Source organism: Tachypleus tridentatus, chromosome 11 (assembly GCF_004210375.1).
Source record: "Tachypleus tridentatus isolate NWPU-2018 chromosome 11, ASM421037v1, whole genome shotgun sequence".
NCBI classification, from domain to species: Eukaryota; Metazoa; Arthropoda; class Merostomata; order Xiphosura; family Limulidae; genus Tachypleus; species Tachypleus tridentatus.
The window spans coordinates 86135110-86147987 of record NC_134835.1 but is presented as its reverse complement, the minus strand read 5'-3'; the positions used below and the strand labels follow the sequence as shown (position 1 = coordinate 86147987).

Below are 12878 nucleotides of genomic sequence, written 5' to 3'. Positions count from 1 at the left end.
TACTTAATCACACTTATAAGCCAATCTGTTACTTTTTGTACTTATAAACACCTACCATCGAGCCATCCCAGCATCTTTTAATACTGAGCCTGGGATGGTCAACAAGGACCCATTCTAGAAGCTGGTGATTTGGGGATAATTCAATGGGTTTCAATGAAAGAAGCTTGGCAACAGTTTCTAAAACGATGTATATATTAATTAAATACTTTTTGTACTTATAAACACCTACCATCGAGCCATCCCAGCATCTTTTAATACTGAGCCTGGGATGGTCAACAAGGACCCATTCTAGAAGCTGGTGATTTGGGGATAATTCAATGGGTTTCAATGAATGAAGCTTGGCAACAGTTTCTAAAACGATGTATATATTAATTAAATTTGACGTCTGTATGTAATGTATAATGGAGGTATGAAACATGATAGCATCCTTCTTATATTTACTTTTCATTAAAAGAATGGCATTTATAATTTGAGAATCGCTTGGCAAATGAACTTGTACTGCATCGTGCATCTACTTCAACATCAACCCTGCATCTCTTGGCTTTGCCGTTTATTAGTTTCACAAGATACTGAAACTAATGATTTCTTGCAGACGATTCTAAGCAGCCCCAGCTTTAAGATAGCAATACTATTTTGCTCGTTTGTTGTTTTTTATGTAGTAATCAACTGATGAATCTCCGATTCAGCTGGCATGTCAAAGCGGTTGGATATCTTCAAATAAGTACTTCCTTCATCCGACCTGGATCCAAGGTTTATCTTAAACGCTACAGCCACTTCATTCACAAATACATCTAAAACATTTCAAATATTGCTACCTCGTTTTACTTTAGACTTACAAGTTAACTTTTCTATATTGGCTCTTGTGATCTAAAGTCATATCATGAGTATGATTCAGCGACCTAGACCTCGATAATAGTGTCAAATGATATTTTTGTCTAACCAAACACCAAGACCTTTCCAGAAGTTTCCCGCTAGTACAGCGGCAAGTCTATGGATTTAGAACGCTAATATCAGCGGTTTAACCCCCCTCCGGTGGACTTATCAGATAGCCCAATGTGGCTTTGCTGTAAGAAAACACACACCTTTCCAGAATAGCTTTTTTTGTCAACATCAATATGCCAGCTCGTGTGGCAGGTGTTAAAATATTTAAAATCATATTTTTTTCCAAACATTCATTTAGTTGTTCCTTACTGTAAATTTGTATTAAGCGATAAAAAATGAAATGTGCCTTTAAATGTAATAAAACAGTTTTTATTTCGCTACTAAGTTCGGTAGTAATCTATTTAATAAATCAAATTAGAATCACTTAAACTAAATCTCATAAAAACTGATGAAACTTTTCCAATCGCCTTAGTGAAAAAATAAGATTATTTTGAGAATGCAAGATAGTCGACGTGTTGAAAAGAGAGGAGACATTAATTTTTAATCAAGTTCTGATAGGAAAAGAAATTAATAAACGTAATAGTTTTATATAGATAACATTTCTTTGAATGTCTCTGCATACTCATGCACGTTTTCTTGATTTTTATACAATTGCAAACGTGAGCTATTTCCATAAATGGAACAATTTTAGGCCTAAGGTAATGATATTCTCCTAGAATTTTTTAAGTGTTTAATTTATTCCTTTGCATACTTTAGGTATCAAACGTGATTTTTGTAAAGGAATAATAACTTAATAACATGTTTATAAAGTTTGCTGATAATGATCGTGCTTTAAAAGTTCTTAAATCAGAAATAATCAGTGTTTGAAAGATTTGAGACCTATTGTTATATAGAAAAGTCGAATCATAATTAAACCCTTATAGTTGGTGCTAAAATACAAATGACATTGAATGAGACTTTTATACTTACCAAAATTAATTGAATTATACGAGAAAGGTAAATGGAGTTTCATAACATGATTGGTTTTGTTTGTTTCTGCTGAAAACTAACTATAGCACTTCTTATTTTGAGCCTTTTTTGTAAGTTGTACCGAGTAGCAAAAAAATAAAAAAATCTGGGCTTGTTTAATGTGTCTCAACTATTATGTACAGGTTTCTAAAACCTGACTGCCCTAGTTTCACAAGGACGAAGTGAAAGCCTCCAAACTGTAAAACCTAACTTGAAGTAGTTTCGCCTGTAGCTCTACCACGCTTTAATACTGAATTTGTAACACCCATGTGTTGAGAAAGGACGCTAGGGTATGTTTATAACTATCTTTAATAAAATATGTTCTTTCTTTTTCGAACCACGAAAATAAAAGTATTGTTTTGTAATTTTATCAAAAGGTGTCATTGTTTCGAATTTAGTTTGGACATTTCTAACTGCAGAGTTACTCCTCCTAAATTTAAGTATAACTTGTTCGTAAAAAACACACCAAAAAAGCGTAGCTTAATACTACTATCATGTGGAACTCTTAATCACAAACTATTATAATGCAATTAGTTTGGAGATGTTGATAATCTTAAAAGAAAAGAATAATTTTAGACTATTTCGTTGACAACTGTCTTAACTTTCAAGTCGTGGCAGTATTGAAGAATGTGACGTCAGATGTTAATACACTCATTTATGCTTTATGCTAGAACAACAGCAACTTTTTCTTGTGGCTAAAATTTCAAAATTAGACATAGATGTTTCTCTAGCATTCTCTAGCAAGAAACGCAAGAGAAAACAAATGTAGCTTTTATACCTGTTAACATGCATATACACTGGAAAATCTTAGAGAAATATAACATATAAGGATTATAAAACGGAAACGTAACACAAATATCAAAAATTAAAGAAATAATTTGTGAATATTATAAGCTAAATTCATTTGCACACAATACAACCTCACGGAACCTATTTAGATTGATTATCAAACATAAAGAGTGTTTTTGTTATATACTATTCAAACCTTATTTCCGTTACCTAAATATATTTATTTCTGTATTGAAAACATAACTGAATCTCGCTGTATAACATTCATAGCTATGACCATGAGCTAATGTTATGTAATTAAAACTACATGTATCCGTGCCTCTACCTGCATCTATTTTGTTGAATCTGCGTGCTTTTACACCATTCTATGTAGATTTACAGAGTAGGCTACTGGCACTCAGCAAAAATATCCGTGCTACGCACGCCATTAAACGTCACTGTCGTTTAACGTTTGCTTCACGCTCTAAAAATTCATATGACTACCAAATTTGAACCGTTTGTCAGATAGTTTATCCAGTTAAATTCTATTTCAACCTGATATTTTGTATGAAATTTCATCGAAGTTGGTTTAACCAGTTTCTTACAACAACTTGTGACGTCAGTAAAACAGGCAGAAAGAGAGAAGACTCTGTTATATATGTATATGTACGAGTATGTATGTATCGCTACATTTCGCTCTGAAACTTTGTTATTTCTTTTTCTTTTTTAATAATATATTTTCCGAACTCTAAATTTTATCATTTTCTAATTAGTTGTTGTAAATTTATACTGTTCATTGGTTGTTGTTTTTTTCGATTTATCTTTAAAATGGTCAAGTGAGTAACTTGATATATCACTGCACAACAAAGTTTTTGCTTCTTGAACACTTAGTTGTTACTTATAGATTTTTGGCTGCTGATCACAAAAATCACATCCAAATTTACCCATCACGTACCGTTTCATCGAAATCTTGGTTTCACCAGGACATTTCTACAATGGAAAAACGATATCAGGGCAACTGGAATCTGTCTATGCTTGTTGATTACTGTTGTACACTGCAACGTGATGCACCGGACATTGAATACAAACGAAAATCAGGAGCAAAACACTTTTGATTATGTTGAACTTAATAGCGTATTAGAAACACAAACGCAATTAAATACGTTATTGTCGGTAAACAGTTAACTGTCTATTTCTCAGAGTTTCTACGTGATGAAGCAAAATCAAAACTATATTTGTGCATACCAACCAGGTACCTGTCACAATCAGCAAAAACTTTTCAGGAAGGAAAACATTTCAAAAAAAATTGTTGTGCAGTGTATGTAGCGTTTGGAAATTATCATGACCATTTTCAAGACGAAAGTATATAACTGAAATAATACTAACTACAAATATACTTCATTATTTAATATCACACATTTTTTAGTTTAAAAACGTATGTCTTTATTTCTTATATTTCAATACATCATCAAAAAGTTCATTATTCTCTGATCAAATCTCACAATCCTAGAAAGTCATTACTGAAGATAAAGAAATTATGGATGCAGACAAACAGATAAAATAGCACCCTATTGAAAAAATTATAATAACATTATTATTGACCAGGCGTCAGTATAACAGGCCCACACTGACCTAAATGAGAACAGGTTTCCAGGCTCAGAGCCTGTGTTAGTTGCTTTGAATGCTCGATCAACCAGTGGTAAAACACTTCTTGTAAACAGAAGTGACCGAAATTAAGACACCCACCTAAGTCCATTCTGTATGTCTATTTCTGTGGAGCTTAGGTGGAACTATTCGCTCGTACTTCTTGACTTCCATCATTCTTTCTACACTACATACTTAGTTATAACCTGTATTATGAACGGGTTGGGTTTCACTGCGAAGCACTGATATGTTTGTGCGGAATTTTTTTAATCCAAAAAACACACTAGGATGTAGTTTACAAGCAAATTTGAAAATGTTCAGCTCGCTTGATGAAGTAAGAAATATGAAGTGTGTGAAAATTAAACATATAGTGCCTTATATTATTAAAATAAACTGAAAAGTATTCAGATATATTTCATTAACTTGACTTTTGAAAAAAAACTACACTTTAAAATACTTTAAAAATATATTATTCAAAAATTATAGTTTTTACCAGTAATTTTTATGTTGAGAAACTTGTTTTTGAATAAAACATCCCTGGTACAAGCTAATTATAAGCTAACATTCCTTTAGTGTCGCTTTACCTATATTCTATTCTATTCAAAAACCAGCTCATTTACATTTCCTTGAAACAGTTCTTTCACCTAGCACCTCTCTCCAGTGACACAACGGTATGACTGCCGATTTACAACGCTAGAATAGCCCATTGTGTAGCTTTGTGTTTAACATTAAACAAACGACGTATAACCTTTCACTTCTTGAAAATACGGACAACAAATGTAAAATGTACATACTACACTGATGGATGTGAATACAATAAAAGCCAGGCACAGTTGTTCAACAAAATAAGAAATAATTATTTCCTACCTAAGGGTGAAGATGTTAATTCCAGAAGAAGACTAGCGCCAAATAGCCACTGGATGACTTGCATCATTTTTCTGATGCGGGTTCGTTTGTCTCTCATCATCCTGTTGTTGTGAAGACTACTATCTCGTGAACATAATATACAACATTAACACTTTACATTCTTCTGGCACATTCATCCATAATAAATACGCTAAATGCTATGAAGCAAAACTGAGATGGTGATTTTCCTCACTGCAAAGTACCTCTGCACGTTTCTCTAGCCTTTAGCGTCAACTAGGACTTGGGTTAAAACTTGTTTCCGTCTACCTGTTAGTTTGAAACTTCAGCCCACTCGCTTATCTTGTGAATGGTCCGTATATCAAGTACGAGCCTCTGACATAATTTTTCAAACAGATCAGGTAAGTGACGACAAAATCACGTGATTCTAAAATAGGTGAAAGCCGAGGTTGAAGAGGAAATTGGTGTGGCACTACACTATCTTATTCAAGTGTCTTAAGGACGAAATACAGGGATATCATGCAACGTAACATAATGTAGCACAAATCAAGATAATATACATTAACAGCTATGAATGATCATGTCAGAAGAAATAATGATTAGCCATGTTTCACTTAAGCGTTTTACACTGTTCATGGATTCATGGATTCGATTTGTTCACTCCACCTTTCGTAATGCCGTGTCGTTATAAGTCATATTTCTAGCAAAGATCTAGCAATTACTTAAAATAAAAAAGAGTCGCGTACAGAACTTTTCCAGTTCTAGACTTTTGGAGGCTTTTCATTGAACAATATTCAAAATTATTTCATTTTACATTTGATCTCAATATAGAAAGTAACATAAATATTTTTTTATTAAAAATATACTATTCAGATTTCCAGCTGCTATCAAAACTGGAATTATTTTAATATATATAGTGTTGCCATGTTCATTTTCATAATGATTAAATTTAAAGAAAGTTACGTGACTGCTCACGTAAATAACCTCGGTGGTTCCTTTACCCATTACTCTTTATACACTAGCAAGTAATAAAACATGGGCTGTAGTTTCAATACACACACACAAAGAAAAAAACGACTGAAATAAACTCTTATGTCTTTAGTAAATTTCAGTAATACATAGGTTGTATTTAACCTAAAAAACTTTTTATCTAGAACTGGCATTATAATTAGGTCTACCAGTATGTGTAACAGTATATTGTTAGAATCTGCGTAACATTATTTGTAAACTAGACCTTTTTTTAACAATACATAGATCAATCATAAAAATCAACATGATAATGAAAGTTTGAGTGCTTCATGGAGGGTTATTATTTTTATTATAACACTAGGACTTGTAATGGCCAGGTGGTCAGGTTGTTTGGATCGTAATCTGAGGATTGCAAACTCGAATCCCCATCCAGCCAAACATACTAACCCTTTCAGCCGTGTGGTCGTTGTAATGTGACGTTCAATTCCACTGTTCGTAAAAGAGTAGCCCAAGTGTTGGCGGTGAGAGGTGATGACTACTTGTTTTCCCTCTAGTCTTTCACTGCCAAATTAGTTACGGCTAGCGCAGATAGCTCTCGTTTAACTTTGCGCGAAATTGAAACCGAACCAATTAAGACACTAGATTTTATCAGAAAGAGAAAAGGTTGGGTTTTTCTTTGACAGTGTCTATCTAGTTGCACTGGGTGAGACTGTTTCGAAAATTTCCCCAACCGGGAATAAAATTCCTATGATGACTCAGCGAATATTTATTTTGATTGAGAGGGGAAACCGAAATAGGTCAAAGACTGAAAGGATAACTATTAGAAGTGTTTTTACAATATATCATACGTAAGAAAATCAACTTGTCCGATTCATTTTGGCATATTACTTATACAGGTAAATGACTGCAAAATGTCATAAAATTGTTATAGTTTTATTGGACAAAGTAAGTTCATTTGACTTCTGACCTTTGTTCTTGATATGTCCTTAGCTCAAAAGGTCGTGTTATATTATACCATGTTGTTTTTGTTTTTTGTCTTCCAATTGATGACATCATCTTTAATGACATCATATCCGCTGAGGTGGAACAGCCATGATGTCAGTTTCAGCTCATTTCCAGATGATGGCCCCTTACAGACACGGTTATCTTGAATAAGTTTTCAGACATCTTGAACATGATTTAACCAGTTTATTTGTTGAGAGAGCCCACCCAGCTAATTTGCTTTGAATACACAAAGAGTCAGAGAATAGAGCTCCATGAAACAAAAAAAACAAACAAAAGACTGACAGGTATTTTGGTTTAAATCTCTCTGTCTCCATTGCTTGGAAACATAGATAACCGGGGGTGTTCAGAAAATTGCTTTTTTTTCCTCCCACTCCTGAAATGGTATTTTGATTATGCAACCCGAAAACACAAACAAAAAAACGCAAGCAATTTAAGCAAAAGAGAGCTGATGACAGGCACCAATCATGAGTGTGAGTATCGAGCACAAATTCGACGGTCAATACTGGTCTTAGGGTCCATCAGGGCAGGGAGGATCTATAAATCCGATGCCAAATTATTGAAGTGGGGGAAACGGGAAAATCACGAGAAAATCCACTTTCACTAGCTGTCTTCATCGGCGCCAATATATCTTTAATTTGTTTTCTACTTTGATATTTGATTATCTCTGTCTACCCAAAGTTAGTACGAAGAAGAAGGAAGGCCTGGCAAACTGAGGTGGCTCAACTTCAGATCTAAGTGTACTTAGAAAATATCACAGGCTTGAACCGTCAGATATTTTCCGTGTCACAACTTGGGCATTCGATCGGCAAATAACGAGGCAGCGGGCATGTTGATGATGAATGCTGTAAAAAGTAACTCCAGAACGAGGTAGTAGATGGTGGTGATTCCGCTGCTAGATTCCACGGAATAGTGGGTGGTGGAGATACGGCATCCCGATGATCTGTCATCTGGGTGGCCTTTCTCCACCGATAAGTGCTGGTTTGGGTCGCTTGTGATATTAAGGGGCAGGTACTGAGATGTTCAATATAGGTAGAGGCGTCACCCATAATGATATCCAGAAGTGTAGTTTGAGTGCTCTGAGATATCTTGTTGTGTGGATCAGTCTGAGTGATTTTCCTGGCTGTTTGTTGGTTGAGCGGGAGGTCAGTGGTTGGCTGTGGGAAGTCGTCAGTTGATTGTCTACTATGTGATTGTGTGGAGAGTTAGATGTCCAGAGCTTGGTAGAACGACGATAGGGACGTTCGGCACTGAAGCGAAATATGTGATAGTAACACACATTACGTAAATGATGACTCTATATTTAGAGGTTGTAACTATCTTGATGAAATTAGTGGGCTTATTGGTATTTTTGGAGAAATTCCGATGGACAGCTCCATGATTGCCGGACGATTTTAATTTATAGCATCGATCATTGGTGTAGTTATCCTGCTCGTGCTTGTTTAACGACAACTGAAAAGCAGAGGTACGTTGGGTAAACACAGATCATCAAACATCAAAGGAAAAAACAATTTAACGATACACTGGAAAGTTTTAGGAGGTTTATTTCATCTCGCTCCAATGAATTTAGGCTTAATGTTTGTCAGGCTTTTATCTTCACGAAATACATAAAAGCCCACATAAAATTAACGTAGTTTATTTTTCCATTTATTCGATTTCGATCAATACATCAATTAAATAAATCTTGACTTCTTCCACAGCGATTTATATGTATTGCAATTCATTATATTAATCTTCATTTAATTGTTATGATACATTAAAGAATTGGATGATGTTTAAGTTGATGATAGAATTTCAACCTTCTCAACGAAGAAATATGTCAAGCTATGAACCCTCATATACCACTATATGTATGTTAAGTAATTACTTTGGTTTTAAACCTTTACACTTAGAGCCCTTATCTTCAATGAAGTTATCATTATCTTTGGATCTATTAATTAATATTCAGTGCATCTCCATCATAAGAAGTATGTCCATTGTCAGAACAAATACTGTAAAAGCATCATTCTCATCAACAATATCATTTTTATTAAATCTGTTTTCACCTTGACTATTATCCTCAATAGATAGTTTCTTGTTTTCGTGCTTATTAAATTTAAAATGTTTAGAAAAGTGTTTCATATAAACTACACAATTGGACATTGGTAGCAAGCTCTGAAATAAATAACATCAAACTATTAAACATAAAAATATGAATCGTTTTCATATCATTAGCATAGTGAAACATGAACATTGCTTAGATATTCACTACCATTTCAGAGCACATGTTTTTAACTCACAAGAAACACTGGCTCAACATACACTACCGAGTCATAACTATTGTCAGTCATGCATGAAACGTATATTATCTTAATTGTGTACTTCATATGTTTTTATTTTGTAACATTACATTAGAAAAACATTTCCTATATATTAATTTAGTTCTAAAATAGGTTTTCTTTGCATTCACTCAAACTGACTAATCATATAGATTTCATTATGTAACTTGTTTAAACAAGTTGGAAATGTTTGTTTGTTTGTTTTAATTTCGCACAAAGCTACTAGAGGACTATCTGTGTTAGCCGTCCCTAATTTAGCAGTGTAAGACTAGAGGGAAGGCAGCTAGTCATTACCACCCACTGCCAACTCTTGGGCTACTCTTTTACCAACGAATAATGGGATTGACCGTCACATTATAACGCCCTCACGGCTCAAAGGGCGAGCATGTTTGGCGCGACGAGGATGCGAACCCACGACCCTCAGAGTATGAGTCGCGCGCCTTAACACGCCTGGCCATGCCGGGCCCCAAGTTGGAAATCACAAGACTAAGTGATATGAGATCCAAAGATGCGTTGGATAAGTTATACTGATATTCATTTATGTAAAACGTAAATATTTAGGGCTCGTTTTGTTTTCACTTAGCTGTAAAATATAATCAGATAAGATAAACTGTGGGAACGGAATGAACAAGAAAGAAGTGAATAAATCATGTGATTTAATAGTATATTTGACTTAATAAAGTCCTATACATTTAGATTATATAGCAATTATCAATATATATTATCATATAGCATTATCTCTGAACTTAGCTTAAGTTAAAAAACAAATCTCATCTTGGATGGTGCTTATGATATTGGTGCAGGCATCCTGACCATCTTACCCAATGAGGTAATTCTACGACTTCATAATATCGAGACTAGCAATAACAATCACACATCTTTCCTGTAATAAGGATTGAAATTATAAACCAAATTACAATATAAATACAGTCAAGATACAATGAAACATAAGTAAGGTTGATAGACACCAATATTTATTTTACACTTGAATTTTGACAGTGTATTATTATATAGACTTATTTCATTGTGATGTACGATTTGGGTTTGCGTCCTATTTTATATTTTCGACAAGTTACTGTAGGTTTCACGTTTCGCTTTATTGTCTTCATATAGAAAATCCAATATCCTCATTCAAGTAGTCAGTCAAAATGACAAGAGATTCTGAAATACCGACAAAACTGGTAGATAAATAAATGTTACTAGTGTTTTGTTTTTTTCTAATAAAATAAAAAAGCTAAAAGAGATAGATCTATTTTTGTATATCTATAAAATCCAACTATAACATCTGAAAATCGTTGTAAGCACACCTAGTGGAACGTGAGGCGAATTTCAAGCCGAAACCGAATTTGAAAGAATCTGGAAAATTTGTTGTTTTCCACAACACCAAATTTTTTTTGTTTAGAAGTGGGCCTGAGTATCATCGTGGGTAATAATTTTGGTTATTTGTTGAAAATAAACCTGGATATTATCGTGGATCATGCTATTGGTTATCTGTTGAGTACCAGTGTGCCTGAATACACACTTACAGATTTATATTACCTATTACAGATATGTTACAGAACATGTGTACTTTGAAAGAATATTGATTGATTTTTCTCTGTCCGATAAAATAGTTTTATGATTGTACTCTACCACGATTCGTAGGGTTATTTCACGGGTTCTGCCTGCGATGTATAAAAACTCTCCAATTACAGAAACACTCAAAAGCTAAGTATTGCATGGTGTCATTTCTGTAATTACTACACGTGAAATTAAAAGGGTTATTTTTCTACCTATTGTATAACTTACAACGTGTTATCTATTATTAGTATGTGTGACTAAAGGGCTATAAAACTTACTGTAAATATAATTCAAATTTTGAAATAACTAATTTTGGCTATAAGCTGAGCCATAAGATGAATTTCTTAAAGTAAGGCATCACCAAGTAAATGTATTTGTTTTACAAATCGTAAAATAAACTTTGTCAACTTTGGGACTGCGATAAATCTATAGACTTACAACGCTAAATTCCGGGTCCGATTACCCGCGGTGGACAAAGCAGACAGCCCAGTGTGGCTTTGGTATAAGAAAACACACACACACGCCCGGCATGGCCAGGTGGGTTAAGGCGTTCGACTCGTAATCTGAGGGTCGGTCACGAGTTCGAATCCCCGTCGCACCAAACATGCTAGTCCTTTCAGCCGTAGGGGCGTTATAATGTGAGGTCAATCCCACTATTCGTTGGTAAAAGAGTAGCCCAACAGTTGGCGGTAGGTGGTGATGACTACTCTTACACTGCTAAAGTAGGAAAGGCTAGCGCAGATAGCTCTTGAGTAGCTTTGCGCGAAATTCAAAAAACAAACAAACAAACAAACACACACGCTCTAAAATAACCAAACCTATTTATTTTATGCAAGTGTTTGGTATTAGGATTTTACATTGGTCAAAAACAGGTCATATTGACCATCTATTTCTTCTATTTAAAAGTTTATAGAGTATTACTGAAATCTTAATATATGATACCAAGAAAGAGAAGTGAAATAAGCCAGTTGATAGAACTAAATGATAATTCAGTTCTACATAATACATATAGCGATACATGTTGTTAGGTTAAAGATGTTATGTTTTATGAGAAGTATGCAAAAACAAACAATAACTATCAAACATGTTTATTTTATTTGCGTTATTGTTAATGTGTGTTGCTGTGGATTTTAAATGTAATATAAACTTTAAGCCATTAAAATACCAGAAGGTAATAGTCTTTCACGATGCTTTTCTTGATATGTGATATTCCTATATTGTTTTATAACGCTTTCCATAAAGATTTGAACAGTTAGCTGATTCTCACACGTATCACTTTATATGAGAGAAAAGATTTGTATCAAGTGTCATATGACACAAAATCTTAGTAACAGTCAAGAGAAACACTAAACTAAAACAATGTGACCCAAATAACTGACCCTGGATATAATCAAAGTAATACTACCAATCAGAAAAGTTCTGAAGAAATTTTCTCACCACACTCACCCAATTAATTATTACCTAAAATGATATAACTAACCAAAAAGAAGTAAAGGATTATCTTAAGGTTTTCTTACACATATCTGAACGAGTATCTCTTTTAACCAAGTATTTACCAACTAACAGTATCTGAAACCCACAATATTTAATAACAGTTTCATGTTAAGTTAGAAATTGAAATAACATTTAGTCGAAATAAAATGAAATCGATTTTTTTTATGGAATAACTAAGTTAAAGCATGTTGTGTAATCATAAAATAATTGTTCTAATTCTAATAATTTTTGTAACTGAACTGCAGATACAGAACATATTGTTCGTACTTAAATCATTGTGTCTGAATTATTACCACAGAAACAAAAATATAGAAAAAAGAATGTTTCGAGCTAATTAACAGTATTATGTTTGGTAAGTACAGTACTGTA

General features: G+C 33.8%; 1 protein-coding gene across 1 annotated transcript in view; it reads right to left on the bottom strand.

The window, feature by feature from the left end:
- LOC143231387 (uncharacterized) overlaps positions 1–5504 on the bottom strand; it is an 83934-nt gene extending 78430 nt beyond the window's left edge. The window contains exon 1 of the mRNA XM_076465933.1: positions 5170–5504. Within this exon, the coding sequence (XP_076322048.1) occupies positions 5170–5269 (100 nt within the window). The 5' untranslated portion in view covers positions 5270–5504. The remainder of the gene's footprint in view (positions 1–5169) is intronic.
- Positions 5505–12878: the final 7374 nt, after the last annotated feature.